The 18,609-nt window shown below is 41.9% G+C and overlaps 1 protein-coding gene across 1 annotated transcript in view; it reads right to left on the bottom strand.

Annotated features, from left to right (window-relative positions):
• Positions 1-472: 472 nt before the first annotated feature.
• Positions 473-18,609, bottom strand: part of GATB (glutamyl-tRNA amidotransferase subunit B) — a 42,198-nt gene continuing 24,061 nt past the window's right edge. Inside the window, exons 7-13 of the mRNA XM_005517554.3 lie at positions 18,239-18,323; positions 17,835-17,879; positions 15,741-15,930; positions 9,114-9,247; positions 8,664-8,742; positions 3,199-3,333; positions 473-938 (exon numbers count right to left, since the gene is read on the bottom strand). Of these exons, the coding sequence (XP_005517611.2) occupies positions 810-938; positions 3,199-3,333; positions 8,664-8,742; positions 9,114-9,247; positions 15,741-15,930; positions 17,835-17,879; positions 18,239-18,323 (797 nt within the window). The 3' untranslated portion in view covers positions 473-809. The remainder of the gene's footprint in view (positions 939-3,198; positions 3,334-8,663; positions 8,743-9,113; positions 9,248-15,740; positions 15,931-17,834; positions 17,880-18,238; positions 18,324-18,609) is intronic.

The raw sequence follows: 18,609 nt of genomic DNA, 5'->3' as shown, positions 1-18,609 counted from the left end.
CTGCTGTAGATTGTACAGGGCTGGCAGAAGCACATCTGCTGTGTTCTGAACTTCTGAAGCCATAATGGGATGTGACCCTCAGAAGGGCACAGGCACACACCCCTCAGGCATTCCTCAGAACTAAGAGCAGGCACAGCAGGTATGTGGGTGCAGAACTGGGAGAAGGCGAGCAAACAATCTGACAGGGTGACATGCCAGCACTTCTGTCTATGGCACTACTCCTAGGCACACAGTTAAGTGGCTCATGGCTTCATCCTTTCCCCTTTCCTCAGAAAACAGGAAGAATGGTAGCAGTGAACTTTTTTTTCCCTCCTGTTAGGCATCGAGGCACACATGGTCTCCTCAGTTACTTCTGGGTGTTTTAATCATTGGTACTGTTGTGCTCACACCACAGTGAGTTACAGAGTGTACACCCAGACTGAGTGTTTGAGATTGTGAATGTCCCTTCTCACAAACAGGCAGACAGAAAAGCTGAGTTTGTACCTGCTTTATTAGAAAACTAACCCATGCAGTTTCAGCTCTCTGCATACTCACAGACACCTCTGGGAGCTTGTTTCCCAGGGCTGTGTGGAAATCACATTTCCTAGTGCCACATCAAAGCGTGGGAGATGCAAATGGCTGTATCCTGCTTTTCTCTGGCCCATCTGCCTTTGGCTGATGTATTCAGGGAAGACTGGGACTTCAAGCTGCTTGAAGTATAACCAACAAGCACGATGCTGCACAAGGAGACACCGAAGTTCATTTGCAGACAGAATGAAGCACGTTTCTTTATGTATTTCATGCTTCTTTGTGTGCTTTTTCTCTTGTGGCTACTCTGATAGCTTCTTCTCTAATAATTGCTTCACCAGAACAGGATTGGACCGTCCTTGTGTTTTCCTTTGTACCAGACCAATTAACTTATTTAGAACTTTTCGATTTCCTGTCTTTATTGCCATAACCTTTAAAGAAAAAAAATGCAACAGACACAGTTGTTACAGGAAAACCGAACATCTTCACTTATTCCCAACCAAGGTATGAATATTTTTGCTCTTTGGACTATTGTCATAAAAGACTGCATTTTGGGCTAAAGTGTTATTTATAAAAACTGCCTTCAGCCTTGCAATAAGCTCCTGCTCTGCTCCCATGAGAGAACAGCAAGTCACTACAGCAGCAAGGCCTTATAACTAATAGGAAGAGCTCCTCTTATTGAAAGAGTCAGAAAACACTTTTGGATTTTGCAGTGTCTGCAGCTTAAACAGCAACTTCCTGGAAAAGAGCCAGAGAAATGAGATGGACTTTCCTTGCTAATAGGATCTACCATTTCCACTGAATATAATGTCCTGTTATAACAGATAATTTGCATCAAATCAAAATCTATTTGATAATATTGGTGAGGTCCTGCACAGACGTAGGTGTTTCTTACTTCCTTTAAGTGCAAAAGCTTTGCAACATGATGATTAATTAACTGGTCAAATATGACCTCCTATCAGACAGCCTTTGATGCACAATCTCCTGGTACATTGTAAGGGCCATGTTTAAAAGCTGAAAAGATCAGAAATTTCACCTTTGGGCCTTCCTAAAGGAGATGCTACTGTTGAAAGACAAGCATCTGGCCTTCCTACTGTTTGTGTGGCAGGGAAGGCATTCTCTACCTTGTCAGAGTTACTGGGCAGAACACAATAAATGCAATGCAATGCTACAGGATGACAGAGTTGCAGATATTCAGGGAAGGGTTGCAAACATAGGATCTGCACACTGCCAATACCAAATCCATATGCAAATACTGCTTCTCATTACAGTATCTGAATTACTGTCAGTCTAAAGTCTTCTCTGTTATGTTGCACAGTGGAAAGGACTCATTACTCTGGATCTGCTAGAAATTACCTATGTGGGGCAGAGTGCAGTACAGTCCTGGTCCTGCATTGTCATGAAGTGCTCAGTGTTGGTTTGAGCAGCTGTTAAGAAGCTATTTCATTCTGAAGAAAGTTACTCTCAAAACACATTGAAATGGGAGTGTGGTTATGGACCTTCAGCTGTTGTACTTCCCAGTCAGTTCTAATGTTCTTTCCCTCCCTGCCTTTGCTTTCATACCAGCCTGGAAATACAGCAGCACTTTTATCAGGCTCTGCAAATGAGTCAAGTCGGATGGAGGTCACGCCGACCTACTGCAAGCTCATTTTATCAAAAGCTCTTGCAGAGCTGTTAGCATCCCCCAATGAGATCTGGAGTGGGTGGTATTGTTCTCAAAAGATGTTAATGTTTTTTTCCAAATGGCAAATGGAGCTAGACATTGTTTATATTAGAAGTAAGCTATTCACTTCTGCTTTTACATTTTTGCTCCAGAGAACATATAAGCACTTGTTTTCATTTTGCTTTTTATAAAGCAGATTATATAGACTCTGTCAAGATCCCTTCCCACTCCTCCCTTTCATGATCAACAAGGGTTTTTTCCCTTTTTTTCCAGCTCAGACCTTGTTAGACTGAGCCACACTGGTTGCTGTGTGTCTTTCCAAGGAGATGGGGAAGAGCCAATCATCCCCCACGGGGAAGTGTTTGTGTTGCTGCCACAGCCCAGCAGAACAGCAGAGTGGGCAGCAGCTGTGGAGCTGCTGCTGCTGCCAGAGGGCTCTGGCTCCTCCCCACCCCACAGCCACTGTCAGGCAGCAGCCAGTGAGGCTCCTCTCTTTGGCAGTGGATGGAGACAGGGACATGGCAAAAAGTCAGATGCAAGTAGAATTTCTGCCTTGCCAGCTCTGATACAGTCTCTAATTCCATAACTAATATATGCCTTGCTGGCAGGTAACTTCAATCTCCAGCTTCAGAACAGTTTAACAGTGTTGCCCCAATATCACAACAGATGACATAAAAATCAGAATTATGTGGCTGGGTGGCAGGGTCAGGTTAATGGCAGTACAGCTGGAGAGGGACAGGGCCCTGCAGTTTTGCTTTCCTGCATTAAAGTTTTATAGGCTCTCAGAATGACTTAGCACATTAGCCAGACTGGTAATTTGTTTTGCAGATCATTTTGCGTAAGCTTCAGTTTCAAAAAACCCACTTAGTAAAATAAGAAAGGAGAAGAAAAGCCTGATAATATCTTGGCAGCAGCTTTACTGCTCTGGCCCTAGAGCTCAAATGCCATCGAAAGGGAAAAAAAGAGAGGTTATTTTAACCCCCTTTCAGTGCCACAGTGCAGAAGGTTCCCAGCACCATCATAATCACCTCATTTTCTTGTCCATCAATCACTGCCTGACAGATCTGTTCAAGCTCTTTTTGATCCTGTAACAGTTCAAGTTTCTGTTCTTTAACAATTTCAAGGGGAGTCTTCCCTTCTCCCTTCCACAATTCTGCAAGCACCTGAAAATCACAATAAAAGGCATCAAAGGTCAGTGGCTTGACTTACCAACATTGTTTACATGCAATATTTCAGTTATGAATCCAAGAAACCCTATTTTCACTAAGAGCAGACTGCCTAAACATGAACAAGCCAGAGATTTAATCATGTGCCTCTCTGAAAGTGCCCTTGTACCTCTTTCCTTTTCTGCCACCTGTACTGAGACAAAGCATTGCCAGTTCCTGCACAAGTCCAGGTTAATGGTTTGCAGCAGGTGCCGTGCAGCCTCCTGCAGCCCAGGCCCTGCCCACTCCCCCATGCCAGGAGCTCTCCAGAGGGGTTTGCTGAGCACAGCCCCCTGTTCCTCATGCCCAGAGCTGCCACTCCCTGTCTGGGAGAGGAGTCTCCACAGCAGGGATGGCTGCAAGGCTGCTCCTCTGCCAGTACACTCCTGCTCTTCTCACATCATTCACAGAACTGCCTGGGAGCAGCAAGGAAATGCATCTCCATGAGCAATGGCTCTGCCCGGGAACTGACGATTAGCTGACTATTGTACCAAGTCCAATCCCAGGTAACTCATCCCATTACCAGTCCTCGCCAGCAGGCTGTAATGAGGATACGTATGACAAAGCAGAAGAAAAATGGTGCCAAGCAGAATGAATGCATGAGGCCCCAGCCCACCTATGCATCATCTCCAAGTACTGGACTGCTGGGCAAACCCAGGCCTGTGGAATAATCACTTGTTAATGCTAGTGTTTTCCTACACTGCAGCAGGGCTATTGCCCTGGAATACACTTGAGAGGAGAGAACATTTATAAAAAACCAATTTCCTTGGGCAGTCATTTTCTGTATTCCCTTTGCTTTTATTTCAGGGCTGTGGGAGGAGAGTAAGAAAACCCTTATTAAAACAGCTCGTTGTGCTCCATCCTGAGCTGAAGATATAATTGTATGTTTGGGCCATTGCTGTGTCCCAATATGGAAATGAATGTCATGTCAAAGTTTCAGTATTAAATATTCCCTGTAGGATGAAGAAGAGGCTGGGATGGGAAGACAAGGAGGGGCATTCAAACTGCATGTTAAATAATTTGTAGGGCAGCCAGAGACCACAGAATGAAGCACATGTGATGGGATTTAAACTACCCCAGTAATTTGCTTCAGCATGACAAATTTTTGGGTCCAAACCCAAACCAAAAGAAGTTTGGTTAAAGGTCTTTAGTCACAGCAAGTATTTACGAACTGTGCATTCATACAGCTGCTGCAAGAGGATATTTGTTTGCCAGTGGCACTCTGAAGCTTTTTATGGGATCTTATCAACTCTTCTGGAGATCTTGTGAGAGGGTAATGACACATGGCTATATTGTGGCAGCTACATCTTAATTTTTCCCTGTGAGAGGGCCAGAGGGCCAAAACTTCACAATATTGAAGTTACTGATAATCAGACAAAGTTACAATAGCTGTAAGTAAATCTTTCAGATCTTTATACTGAATAAATCAGCGCTGCATATGATGTCTTCTACAAGATCTTTGTTCTAGTGTGATATTTAAGAATCATCATGCCAGTGTTACCTGGAATAACCCTAGAAATAAATACATCACATCCTACAGAGATTCAGCCTGTCTGCAGCTGCTTGCCTTTTTTTGTGGTGGTGTTTTTGTTTTTGGGTTTTTTTTTTGTTGTTGCACTCCATTGCTACTCCAGGCAGCCCTTCTGCTTTTCTTCCCTGAGGGATGAAGCAGGAAAGTTTCTGTCCTGGAGGCCTCCCAAGGCACCCAGACTGTATGTCACCCCTCAGAATGAGCCCTGTCCTTGCCAGGCACAGCACAGCCTCTAGCAGAACACCCTGGACAGTCTACAGTGGACAAAGAATAAGCCCTTTAACTCTCCTGGAAAAAGGCAAATGGGATTTTTAGGACTGGTACGTATTCAAGCAGGATGCCATAGGCTGGAGGAAGGGGAAATCTGTAACGAGCAAAATCTATGCAGCCAACCATGGCAGAGTTACCCAGGAGCAACATGTACATCAGGCTGACTTAGATCAGGGGCAGGACAGCTTTACACTCAGAGATCCAGCTCTGATTCCCTGTTATGCACATGCCAAATATTTCCTGGCACAGAGGAAAGCTTGCCCATTAGAAACCTTGAAGGCACCAGATTTTCTCTGTGACAGCTGCATCATGTATCCCTTCCCATTTGGTAACAAGCATCTCCACTTAGTAGAGCAACAATGTTATCAAGGCCCTTGCTTGTTTACAGGTATGTAGGAAAGCAGAAAGAAATGTGGCCAAGACCTGTCAAAGATGCACTTTTAAAAAATGTGTTTCTCCACTTGGCAAGGAGTACAAATCTAAAGAAAGCAGTTTAAAAAACGATTTCAACTCATTTACACAAACTGCCTGTACCAGCACAGGAGGATCAAATTATGAAGTCTTCAGAGCCAAAAAGGGAATCTCAAGCCTCATTTCCATTACTGAAATCTCAGTAGCTTCTACTATTGATTCTTGCCTGAGCATGATTAGATTTTAATGATGTTCTGTGGTCTTCACCTATGCAGGCATAGCAGCATTGGTCAAGATGAATTAATCAGGACTTGCACGTCTGGCTGTTGTGGGCATCATCAAACATTTTGCAGCTGGTGACCATGCCAGCTGACTGCTGTGCCTAAGAATGCTCCAACTGGAAACCCTATCTGCAGTGATTTGCTGCCAAGGGCAGGATGAAAGCAGCAGGCAGCACCACTCTAGCAAGTCCTGTGGGCACCTCTCCTTTCCAGTGACGGAAGCCTTAATGTCTGGCAGGTGTCCCTCAGCCTCTCAGAGAACTGGGGGACAGGTTGGGTCCAGTCCCCCAGATGGTGTAGTCATAATTGTCAAAGCAGATGGTTCTGTTTAGATATGGGTACTGTACTAATTTTCCTGCTACCTTCTTTAAAATAGGGATGCCAAGCAGGTCTGTTGAAGTTATTCTTATGTGGATGACCTAAGCAACTGCAGCAGCCAGCAATACCCAAGGTCTGCTCTGTTCCATGGCCTGCTGGGCATGGATCCCCCATGAACCAGTGACCAAGATGTCCACACGGAGTTGCTCCAGCACGGCTCATGGCAGCAGGGACGAATTTCCACTTCCCTGGCCCAGGAACCAGCCTCCTCCCATAATGCTCACTCCCATAAAACTCACAGGCAGGTCTGTTATGCCTGACATAGACCTGCTGCCAGCCTGGCAACTTGAGGAGCAAGGCCCCATTGCAGGCACACTCCCCATCAGACTGATTTCAGCCCTGGATGAGCAGCACTGACTCCTTGCACTGTGAGCTTCAAAACGGTGCCTCTGGGCTGGGCCACAGGCAGTGTGTGTGATCCAGGATGCGTTTGCCCACAGCCCCGCACGCCAGCAGAGCTGGAAGCTTCTCCCTCCTTTGCACAGGCATTCCAGCCTGGAACTGCTTTGGACACCTCTGGAGTGGGACGCTATGTTTGATGGCAAGTTGGGCATGAGCTCTTTAATTACCTACATGGTAATTATGTGAGCACACAGTGCCCTTAGCTTGGCACTGCATCCCACCACACAATGCTCGGTGTGTACAGCCAGTGCTCACGGCTTTTATCTGCCTGTTTTACTGCCTTAGACAGCAGAGCCCAAACACAAAACCTTTTAAATAATTTAAGTGGTTAACAGCTTCCCGCAGCGAGCACGTATGTGTACACATGTCTGTATGCTTACCCCATCGAACCCTTCCATCCCTCCACATTGGATCAGTGTCTGCCACTGCAGATCATGTTCCCCTCCCCAAGAGCTGCAATTCATCTGCTGCTGTGTATATATAGCCCTTTCTGCCCTCGGGCCATCCAGCTCCTCTGCCTACTGCTGAGAATTGTTATAAACATTTGTTACTCTTCTGACATCCAGGCAACCAAAATACTTTTCTAAATGTGGCAAGGTCTCTGCAGTTTGATAGCATCATCACTCGGTGAGGGCAAACAGTACTGCGATTTCTGGGTCCAGTTTCAGATCACTGAGGACAACATGCACGTTACAAGGAGTTAGTAATTAAACAACAAATGCATTTCTGAAATTCTTGATGCTTCACAACCTGTCAGAAGTGCCTGGCACACAAATATATCACAAAGCAGAAAATGCCATAGAAGAACATTAGTACCCTGTCCCTACCTCCACAAGGAAGAGACTTCAGACTGGAGTTCTGAAGCTTCCTTTTCAAACGCAGACACCAAACTGATGGGTGTGCCACAGCCCTGCAGGCACAGAGCTGCTCTGCATTCCAGTGCTTTTCCTATTAATACTTTATCTCCTTTTTGAAGCTTTTACTTTCCCAATACAAAATTTCCAAATACACATGCCTGAAACCAGGCACTTAAATCCCTATTTATGATGCCTGTCTTATGCAGCTGGCTATCCACAGACACAGACCAAATTAATTAAGAACCACATGCATATCCAAAAAAAGAAAACAAACCAGAAAGTTCATTCATAGTTCATTAACAGTTTCACTGTTAATGATAAACACTGAAACAGTCACCTAATGCACTTATCTAGAGTATAATAATTAGTCTGAAAAGACAAATCATTCCATATAAATAAGCTTGCAGCAATTTAAGGTGAATGACTGATTATGGCCCATCACAAAAAAGCCTCTAAATTTTGTTTACAAACAAATCAGTACTGTTCCCATCATATCCAGTTCACAGTTTTAGATATAAATCATCAAGAGATGATTTTTCAGACTGTCCTAGGCAAGATGAAAAATAAACCCCAGCTTTACTTGCTTGAGAGCTTCATGACAGCACTTGCTCAAAGAAGCAAGGTTAAAAGAAAGGCCAGACCTCTCCCCGTTTTGAGTCAGGTACACCAATGCAGAACTCTTTTTGTGACTACACTTGGATGAATTCTATCCTTTCCCATGTGCTAATGCTTGGGAATGTAGACCTTACTGTCCCTAGGAATCTAGTAACCGATACTCTGATCTTAACTGCAAGCCATGGATTAGCTCCCACTGACCTTTCACGCAGACCTGACTAGAATAGTGAAATTGAGATCTACTGTCTGCTCTGTCCAGAAGCAGGATTTATTTAAGTTCACATTGTTTAAGTCTCCTATTTGGCTTCTGCCCTCTTCTAAAAGTGAATATGCAGATATATCTCTAAGATTATATATGAACGTAAGGCATTTGCATCTATTATAATTATATAGTATAGATACAGAAGTTGTCCTTTATCAACACTGTAAATAATTTCCCTTTAAAGCAACCATTGTACTGGTACACAATGATTATAAAATCCCTACACACCTGAAGTAAGCAGACACAGATGCAGAGTACAGCAAAATCAAAAAAGTACTTACCCGCTTTGCTGCTGTAGAAGAAATTTCTTTTTTTTCTAGAAGGTTCAAGAGGTCAGCCAGGAGAGAAGAACTGACTGGGCTAAAGGAAAAGTGGGCAGAAGTTACCTCAGAGAATAAGGTGGTGTAATGTATCTGTGCTACTGCTGCTTGCATAAAGATCACACAGTTCAGTGTGACAAGCTATTTTTCCTCATGTTCAGTACAAACGGCCTGACCATGCCTTACCATCATCACACTCTAAAGACTAACTGCTACTCTTAACTACATGATCCTCTTCTCTGCCACATATTTGTCGAACTCCATTCAGCAGGACAGAGCCAAGGCCTGTGCACGACTGCCTGGAGTAACAAACTTCACAGGTAGCAACTAAAGCAGCCCTGAGCAATGGAGTGACAGGGTGCCAATCATGAGAAACTTTGTGTCACCACTGTAACAATGAAGAAGACTTACCTTTCCTTTACTGTAAGGGAATGTTGTTTCAAGTAACTAAGCAGGTCATTTAAAATCCAGCCGATCACCTTCTTTGGCTTCATCTGGGTCTGTTTTACCACACTTTCAAAGAATTCTGCTAGTCCGTCTTCATTCTGTTTAAGAAAAGTTAAATGTATCAATACTGGAGTGCAAACATGATCACAGAATCACAGAATCGTTACGGTTGGAAGGGACCTCTGGAGATCATCCAGTCCAACCCCTCTGTCAAGGCAGGGTCACCTGGAACAGGTGACATGGGTTACAGGTTACAATTAATTATACAATTACACTCAGCATATAAATGCTCAGTCCTAAAGTAAACATCAGTTGTGAATTCATTGCAAAGTCACGAGACTTTGGAGCAATTTTATTAACATAACAGCAAACAATCTTACGCCTAGAGCAGGAACATACAGTTTATCTGTCAGCCTGCCTGTTTCAGTGGAACTTCCAACAAATGAGCGATCATTTTTCTCTTAATGCCTCCCTAAATTAGCATTTGGACAGAAGCTTTCTCATCTTTGCACGTGTATTATGTATAATGCTATAAAATACAATGCTGCCATCTCACAACTGTCATGCTACCTTTTACCAAGAAGAGGCTTTTCCTGAAATTGTCTGCAGCTACTTGCCTCTTGATCTTGAAATCACTTCTGTTTATTTTGGATTGAATTAGTAAGTTTAGCTTGCATTTACCCTTCAGTGATATAGAAAGGTCATATGTAAGAAGCAGTTTTATTTTTCCTTTTTTTTTTCCTGAGAAGCTATGGTAAACTTTTACACAGCACACTAAAAGCTCAGAAGATATGACAGTGGGAGATTCAATTTATAGCCTAAGTGAAATCTGAGATTGTTTTTAGAAGAACAGATACTGCACAGTCTGTTGAATGCTGTGGTGTTTGTCATCAAGGCATTGATGGACCTTTAAATACAGCACAGAACTCATTAGGTTTACTGGAGGCTGAAGAGGTATGAAGTGACAGCTCCTACCTTTTAAAGGACGCATCAAAATTCAGCATGCCACTGAACTTCTGCAGTATGTGCCATAAACACACAGGAGGACAAGCCAGCTCACAGAAGTCAGGAGGTAACAGCTTAGAGATAGCCAAGGAGCTATTCTAAGTATACAGTCATCACAGCAAAAACATTTCTCAAGCAGATACCGCCTGCAGCCAGATCTCTGAACAGTTATGAACAAAAAGAAAGCAGGGTAACTAAAAAACAAAGCCTGAGTTCTCCACTCAGATCCCATCAAAACAGTCTCATTTGTCCTTTTTTTAAAAGCCATTTTCTGCCATAGCCATACAGAATTTTAGACTTTCCTTCTCTGCAGTTTCATAGCACAAACTTCCAAAAGCTCCGGATACCACATTTTTCATTGATAATGATGTATGGCTTTTGAGAAGACTGCAAACTACTGATCTCTGTTCTGTGAAACCGAACAAAATGTACCTAGATTAATGTCTGTGCTGTAAAACTGGTGTGACAAAAATCAGACCCATTCCCTTCACCTTGAGACCATGACCAAAGAAGCCAAGTTCTCAGCCTGGGAAACCACTTTTGTGAACCAAGGTAAACCTTTTAACTCCCACTAGTTATCTATCTAATACACATAGACATTATTCTCTCCTTCTCCGGTGTTCTATTTTAACTAGCAGTTACTCTCTAATCAAATTATGCAAAACTAAGGCTAAATAGACTAAAGGAACAAATTTGACTTAAAAAAAAAAAAAGTAAAGGAATGACATGATTACCAAAGCACAGTAAACTTGATTAAAAACTGTGTGTGTTAAGCAGAATTCCTGGAATGATGTATTGCCAAGTACTGTACTTTCTAATTCACCTCAGGATTCAATAGCACAAACAAACACTCATTATTTAAATGGTGGGTTCCTTTACACAGCAACAATTGTCCAATCTACGTAGGAAAAAGTGAGCATCTCTGAATGCTGGTTTCTCTACACATGCTGCAGAAGGTTTTACAAACATTCCAGGCAGAGAAGGTCTAGCTACAACATTATGCACAGGCAAATAATATCTGCAGATGCCACATGTCTGAATGCAGCTACACAGCTCAGATGCAGCACATCCAGCACTTCCATCATGTACACGCTACAGAGCATATCCCTAGCAGTGGGCACATCCAGATTTCCGGATACTTACAGCCTGGCTGGAGTTACAGTTCTGATCCTGCTGCCAGACCTTTGAAAAATCAAGGACAAACATACGCAGCCTTCGCATTTTAATCAGATGATTTCTAGGCAGCAAGTGCAGAACAGCCCAGGAAAACTCAGGGAGACAGACTTACATATGCTACCAAGTCTCTGAACCCCATACTCACTACTTGTGCACACATAACCAGACACATTCCCCAAAATTCCTTTGTACTTCGTTTTGGGTTTTTTAAAGTGACTGTCATTTTCTGTAGCCAAAGAGAAGGAAAACCCAGTAATGCTAGACTGAAATGAATAAGGCAGTGTGTCAAAACATCAGAATGACTGACAGAAATTAAACATTTTCCTTATTTTCTTGTCACATTAAAAAAAATGTAGGCATAACTTGATTAGTTTCAATTTCTAGATACTGCACTACTTGACTTTAATTAGGTTTACATTTTGGTAAACTCTCTTCCTGCCAAATTCCCTCCAACTACCAACACACTCACAGACCTGTCCCTTGCGGCAAATCTGAGCTGAAAACCACTCCATGCTCCAACATGCTGGATTTACAGGAATGCTGACTGCCTGTTCTCGCTTCATTCTGAATACTCTACTCTAAACTTCATTGAAACAAAACCAGAAACCTGGAATAGTAGCATCATGTTTGTGATCCAGGCCACACCATGCTCCCCTTACACACCAAATATGCTGTAATTTATTCATGCAAGTCTCACTGGCATGAAACTTGACATACCAATATTTCAATCAGATGCAAATTTCTTTCTTAAACATGGTTTAAAATGATCATTTCATAGCACTGAGATATAAAAAAACCCAGTGGTGTACTGGTTTCAGGTTCCTTTTAAACAAGTTTAAAACAATATTTTACAGAATACCATGGGTACAATCTTTAGGGACATTTGGAATGTAATGCAAACTTATTTTTTAAAAGATCTGAAATGTTTCCCAAAGAACTAAGGAAGAAAACTGCTTCAATGTTCACAAATAAAATGTCATTTGCTGCTTTGTTATTCCTGTTTTTACCATCACAACTCCTACAATAACCATCTGTGAGGTAATAAGTGCTGCAAAAATGTACAAAATTGTCAGGGGAAAAAAACTCAGAACATCCAGTAGACAAGAAGATCAGTCAAAGAAAGTTCAAACTTTTTCCTATAGCTTCTTGTAAAATTATTTTAATTCTAAAAATAAGCATAAGTTCACCTGCACACTAACATGTATGACAATGGCATGGCATAAAACAAAATGGTCAAAACCAACTTCTCCAGCAACCCACTTTTACTGTTGGAAGGAGTTGCCAATGTGATTGTTCCACTAGGGCAATCAGCCCAAGTGGAACAGCCACTTTTAGTAAGCAGAGGAACAGCAGATGCATGGGAAGACTTGGAATTCACATGACAAAGGAATTGATCAAACTGGTTTTTTCTCATGCTGTACTGTGTCAATCAATGTATTTTCTGGTTGAACCTCCCTGGGTGTCAGCATGCATTTTGAAAATGAAGTGTTGCATTAACACATTAATGTCTATGCCAATATATCTTATTTTTTTACTCAACAGATAGCAAAATGAAAATACTGTAGTACCATAACTGGCAAAGTTGTCAGAGATCCTTCTTGACTGATATATTTGCCAGCTTACCAGTTTACAGAGCAAAGTAGAAATTACATGAAGAAATTAAGTACTCAAATACCATGGAGTCTACAAGGCTCAAAGAATTATATTCTTATGAGAAGAGTAGTTCTGCATGAAGAAAAATCAGAAACATCATTTATTTCTGCAATTTATATAAAACTGCCAAAAATGAAGCCGTTTACACTTAAGGCATTTTGGACACCAAGATATTAATAGAGTACTTCTTCCCTTTCAGTACATCCTGTAATGAGGCAAAGGAGGAATCTCAGTTTCTCAACACCACAGTATGCACAAGCAGCTCCTGTGTAAGAGGACAAAGCTCTGGAAGCAAGCTCAGGAGGTACCCTGCATGCTGAAGTATGTATGTTTGTTTGTAACTTCGGCACAAAATGCTTTCTCTATCAAGTTGGTGCAGAACAGACTTTGCATTTTAGAGCCATTCTGCTACAACTGCCATTTATTTAACGAGTACTCCTGGGCACTCTAACCTGAAAGAATGCTCATTAGATGTGTGCATCTGGCCCTATCAGCATTCCTGTGCAGCCTCTGATGCAAGCTGAACGCAGCCACGGACACGGCGCTTCCCCATGAATTAAGGTTAACGGGTGTCCCAGTGCACAGGCAAGCAGCTCTGGTGGAGAGTGTACAGGCTGACATTCTAATGCACAATAAAAGGAGACCCGCAACGAAGAGCGTGCTTGCTTCATGCATTCAAATGGATGCATTAGCTTATTATAAGCTGAATCCCAAATTTCAGCTTGGAGCTCGTTAATTGCTTACACGTCACAAAAAGGAAAAATAAGGAAAAGGGGAAAAGCAAAGGCAATAAAAGATTTGAGAGAACAGCTGAAAGAAAGGTCAGATGAGGCAAATATATAGGGCTAGTTGGCACAGATGACAGAAGTCACCTGTACCAGCAACTTGATACACACTAAAGGTGGGCTGATACCAAGTGAAATGAGTGGATGCCCTGGGTGTGGCTGCCACAGAGTTTATGTTCTAAAGACGGTGCTGTGGTTTGGATTTGTGACCACAGCAATGCCGACAACACACAGGTGTTTTGGCTGATGCTGAGCAGCACTTTTCTTTCTCCACTCTGTCCCCCAGAGCAAACAGGCCAAGGATGAGCACAAAACCAGGTGTGGACATAGTCTAACAGCCAATCCAAACTGGTTATATTCCATGCCCTGCTCAACAAGGAAAACCAAGGCAAGGGCATTTTGGAGGATGTAGTCAGTGTCACTGGCTGCAGACTGGCAGCACATCAGTCTACTTGTGGCAGTGGTGAGTGATTGTATTTGCATCATTTTTAGGTTTTCCCCTACTCTGTTCCTTCACTTAGGTGTTTCTCTCAAAACACCAGCCTTACTTTTGCTTTTCCTAATCTCCTCCCTGTACTACTGGCTTGGAAAATGAGCAAGCAGCTGTAGTACTTAGCAGCTGGCAGGACCAATGTACTACAGAGAAGAACTAGAAAAATTCAGAAAAAAAGGATGCAGGACCTATCTACCCTTTCTACTATTATTTTTATTTTAATATGTTAGAAATATGTGAACAAATGAATGCATGAACAGGAATACTGGCTGTAAAAGCGTATTTTGCAGCTTATACAATGAAACAGAAAGGTAAGAACTGCTGACACCTCTCAATACTATGACTGCAGTCTTGTGACTTTGATGAGAATTATGACTCACCTGCCCACCAAACAGTCTGCAACTCACTAAAATGGCACAGCAGCATAAAAGCAGTTTTCCTAACAGCTTTCCTCAGAACACAGAATCATTTTCTTCCTGTAGAATCAGCCTCTGTACAAGTGTATTAAATTACAGACATACAAAGAAGGGATATGAGGTAGTTATCTGCACTGCTTTCCCTTAATTTATAGTCAAAGGAAAGGATCTCCTCCAGAGGACAATTTAAAGTACTTACAGTTCTGCTCTGAATTTCACTCTGAAAAAGTCCTTTTCCTTCTGTCTCCACTAATGATAGTGCTAACCAAAGCAGGACATTCTCCTAGCTTCACTGGGTATGTGAAATGTCTAATCTGAGTATAGCAAGTCCCTCCCCAGATTTACCACTGGCAAAGAGAGATGACATTTTGCATTTAAGAAGCTTGTAGTCCTCTAGAATAATTTTGGGAGTTACGAGATTTTGCTGTCACTTCCCTATTTATAAGTGTATTTGCCACATCATTTCCCTTCTCATCCCCTCTTCTGACGGGACAGTTTACCCCATCCCTGGTAAACTGCACTATGAGGTCCAAGATGACACTGTACAACCATTTGGTATATTACCCTAAAAATAAAGGGAAAGAAGGGGGGAAGAAGGGGGAGTGTTTCCAATAATGTGGAAGGTAGGAGCACATGAAGCTGAAAGATTTAGACTTTGGATTTTGATTTGCATTCATTAAATACAGTCAATGTGCCCAGCCCTGCAGCAGGCCCAAAGCTGAAGAGCAGACACTTGCACACAAGGGTCTGCATCCACAAGCTGTACATTTGTTGCAGTCAGTCAGGGGTACATCAGTGTCTAGACAGACTAGATCAATATTAAGTACCAGTTATTTGACTGCACTTTGCGTGAGAAACACTTCTTGGCACACTGTGTCTGGTTCATTTTTTCCACCATTTTATGTGTATGGCTCCATGGTACAAAGTATGAATTGGACACACTTCCAAGTTAGAATATTTATAAGGACTGACAGCCAGTTAATATGACATTTGTAAATCTTTTCAAGAACTGTGCAACTTTGAAGTTTCTAGGCTTATTTTAGCACTTGATCAATAGACCTACCAATAAGGTGAAGCTGTGTTCAGGAAGAATCCCATACTGTTCAACAAGCTTTTCTCTCTTCACACTGGGGAGGTCAGGCAGTCTCTCATGAATCCAATCTATATTTATCACTTGCTGATGGTTCATATTAGCTGGCAAAGATTTTGCATCGTACAGAATCAATGGGGGAAGGTTTGGCTCTGGCATGAACCTAGTAAAAAATGAAGAAAAACTCCGTTATAATTATTTTCACTCAGAAGCTAAACAAGGAATGAAATTTATATCACAAGTTTATACTTCCCTTAAAGTTCCATCACCCTTTCAACTAAACATAATATTAAAAATTAATGACTTGCTATATCACTGGTAAGTAGTAAGAGATCAGGCCCCAAACTGTTGCAAAGCCTCTATTTTTTTTCTTCAGGAATTTTCTACCAATTGTTAAAGAGTTCATAATACAAAAGGGGTAATTCAAACAATTCTGCACCAAAAAATAATAATAAGTCCCAATAGCACCAGTAAAAGATACTGAAACAGCCCACTCTTTTTGACATCAAGCATGAATTACAGATCTGGACAAAAATGAGAGTGGGCTGGCAGGGAAGAACTTGGATTGACAGCCAACTGCCAGGAGTGATCTGGGCAGGTTGTAACCTTTTCCAGCCAAACTTAAAAAATCTTGATGAAATCTCATGCTGGGCTAAAAGCAAAGTTACTGTGCTCAGCAGGGTGCTATCACAGAACAAAAGGCTCCCTTAAAGAGAAGGCCAATTCAAATGACTCAAATAACTGCGATTGAAGCAGAAACTTCACTCCTACATGATCAAACGAGGGGTTCAAAACCACCAGAATAAAGGGCATTAGGCTATAATGATTTCTATTTAAAATCTACCTAAACATAGATTTTAAGATTAATGCATAATGTGCAGCACTAAGTTACAAAAAAAACTAAAAACCAGTTTACAGTTCAATACTGTTCACAATTGTAACACCAGTAATAATCTTTACGGTCTTTTTTTGAAATATCTTAGACTCATCAGTTCTGTCTAGGTTTTAATTAAGCTTCTTTTGCATTTTTTCAATGTCGTCTTTTTAAATAAGTGTCATGCCCGCCCCTACCATAACAAGGAATTCACAAAATGATCACTGCTGCATTTCTACAAAAACAATCTAAAAAGCAGATTTGAATTCAAAGTTTGTGGGATGTTTTCAAAATTGTTGCTCTGCTGTAGCAAGTGGTAGAAAAGAAGATCTAACAGGAGCACAGAGCTGACCAAGCTAAGTGGCTCTGAATATTGCCCTGCAGAACTACAAGTCTCCTGCTGGAAAGTGAACTCTGGAGTACCAGGAAGCTCTCTCTGGGATCCAAAGCTCGGAACTACTGGAAGGATTGGCACTATGATGGCCCTAAGCAGCTGTGCTGCTGCCTTTCAGTATTCCCTCAGAACTCATTCCCAGCAGCACTGCTTCCCAACAAGGCTCATGCCTTGTCCCCTCAGCCCTACAGCTAAATCCCTTCCTGGGTGACTTTATGGTTCAGTGACTGTCATCTTACACTTAGGGAAGGCAAAGTACTTAGCAAGGTAACACCTTCACTAGGTCTGCGAAGAACTTCAAGGCAGAAATCTGCCCATGAAATGCTGACACCTTTCAATAGCAGCTAGGATTTTCAAACAGCATTTGTGATCTGTGATCACAGAATCTAAGCATGAAGAGGCAGGACCTGGTAGCTGAAAACCATTTCCCTCTGTATTTACTTAAAGCAGGTGCAATGCTGAACTCAGAATATTCTGATGTTTTATGTCAGGCACTCTTAAGAATACACTTATACTGGCCACACAGTAAACCTTCAACTTTCCCACTTTGAGCTGAAATACTCTCACAGCCTAGGTGTGAAAGGTCCAAGGGTTTCACCAGAAATGAGACACAAATCCAGATCTCAACTGTGCAGACAAGCACTGATTTTGACAGGTCTCTGCCCCTTCCAGTAGAAGGTAAACTTCCAACACAGACTCACTGTTCTGACTGACTTTACATCCTTATTACATTGGATACACTTCAGAAATTTAGTAAATTCTCAGTTTGTGAAATGTTAAGTCTATTTAAAAAACGTACCGGTAATCCTGTTTTCCTTCTTTGTCTCTCATTGGTACTGTGCACCTAAAATAAAAACAGAACAAGATGTGGTAAGAGAGACACCACAGAATCAGTTTTATGGCAAAACCACAACCCAGAACCTCTGCCTCATGAAGGTTAGGAGAGCCTCTTAAAACCACTTCAAAGAATAAGTGCATGTAAGAGGGCAGTCATTTTCACAGACACTGCTTGATGCAGCACACAATCTGTTGTGAAAAAGCCTCAGCCATCAATTACTCCCTATGAGAAGACTATACTTGTGAACATTACCTTTAGAAGACACAAGTTGAGCAACATTGTATTACAGTTCCTGATCATGTCACTATGTATATGTGGGCACTCTAAAGCAGCTATTCCTACGTTCCTCCGAAATAAAAACTCACCCAAGCTTGGAATCAAAGGCTCTTGTTTCATTCAAAATTGTCCCTCCATTTTCAAGTTCTTCTATTTGCCTCTGTATTTCATAGTCTAACAGTAATAAAAGAAAAAAGAGTAAGCTTGTTAGACTACACTATTAGCTTTACTGCACTCCACTATTTCATTTTTCACTGCCATGCCATAATGGAAGACTTTGTTGTTTTAACCTTAATGAAATCAACAGCAGTAGTTATAGGCAGAATTATCAGTCACTGTCTCTCTCCAGCACGGTTTCTTTCTTTGTGTGTTTTCCTCATCTGCTTTCATTTCCTTTAAGTGGAAACCATTTTCTGCCAGGCACTGCAGTCAAGCCATACATTCCTGGTGACCTTGTAGT

Source organism: Pseudopodoces humilis, chromosome 6 (assembly GCF_049639895.1).
Source record: "Pseudopodoces humilis isolate 2021_Gansu_Grassland_sample_001 chromosome 6, ASM4963989v1, whole genome shotgun sequence".
NCBI lineage: Eukaryota > Metazoa > Chordata > Aves > Passeriformes > Paridae > Pseudopodoces > Pseudopodoces humilis.
Note: the sequence above shows the minus strand (reverse complement) of the source record. Positions and strands in the feature narration are given on the sequence as shown.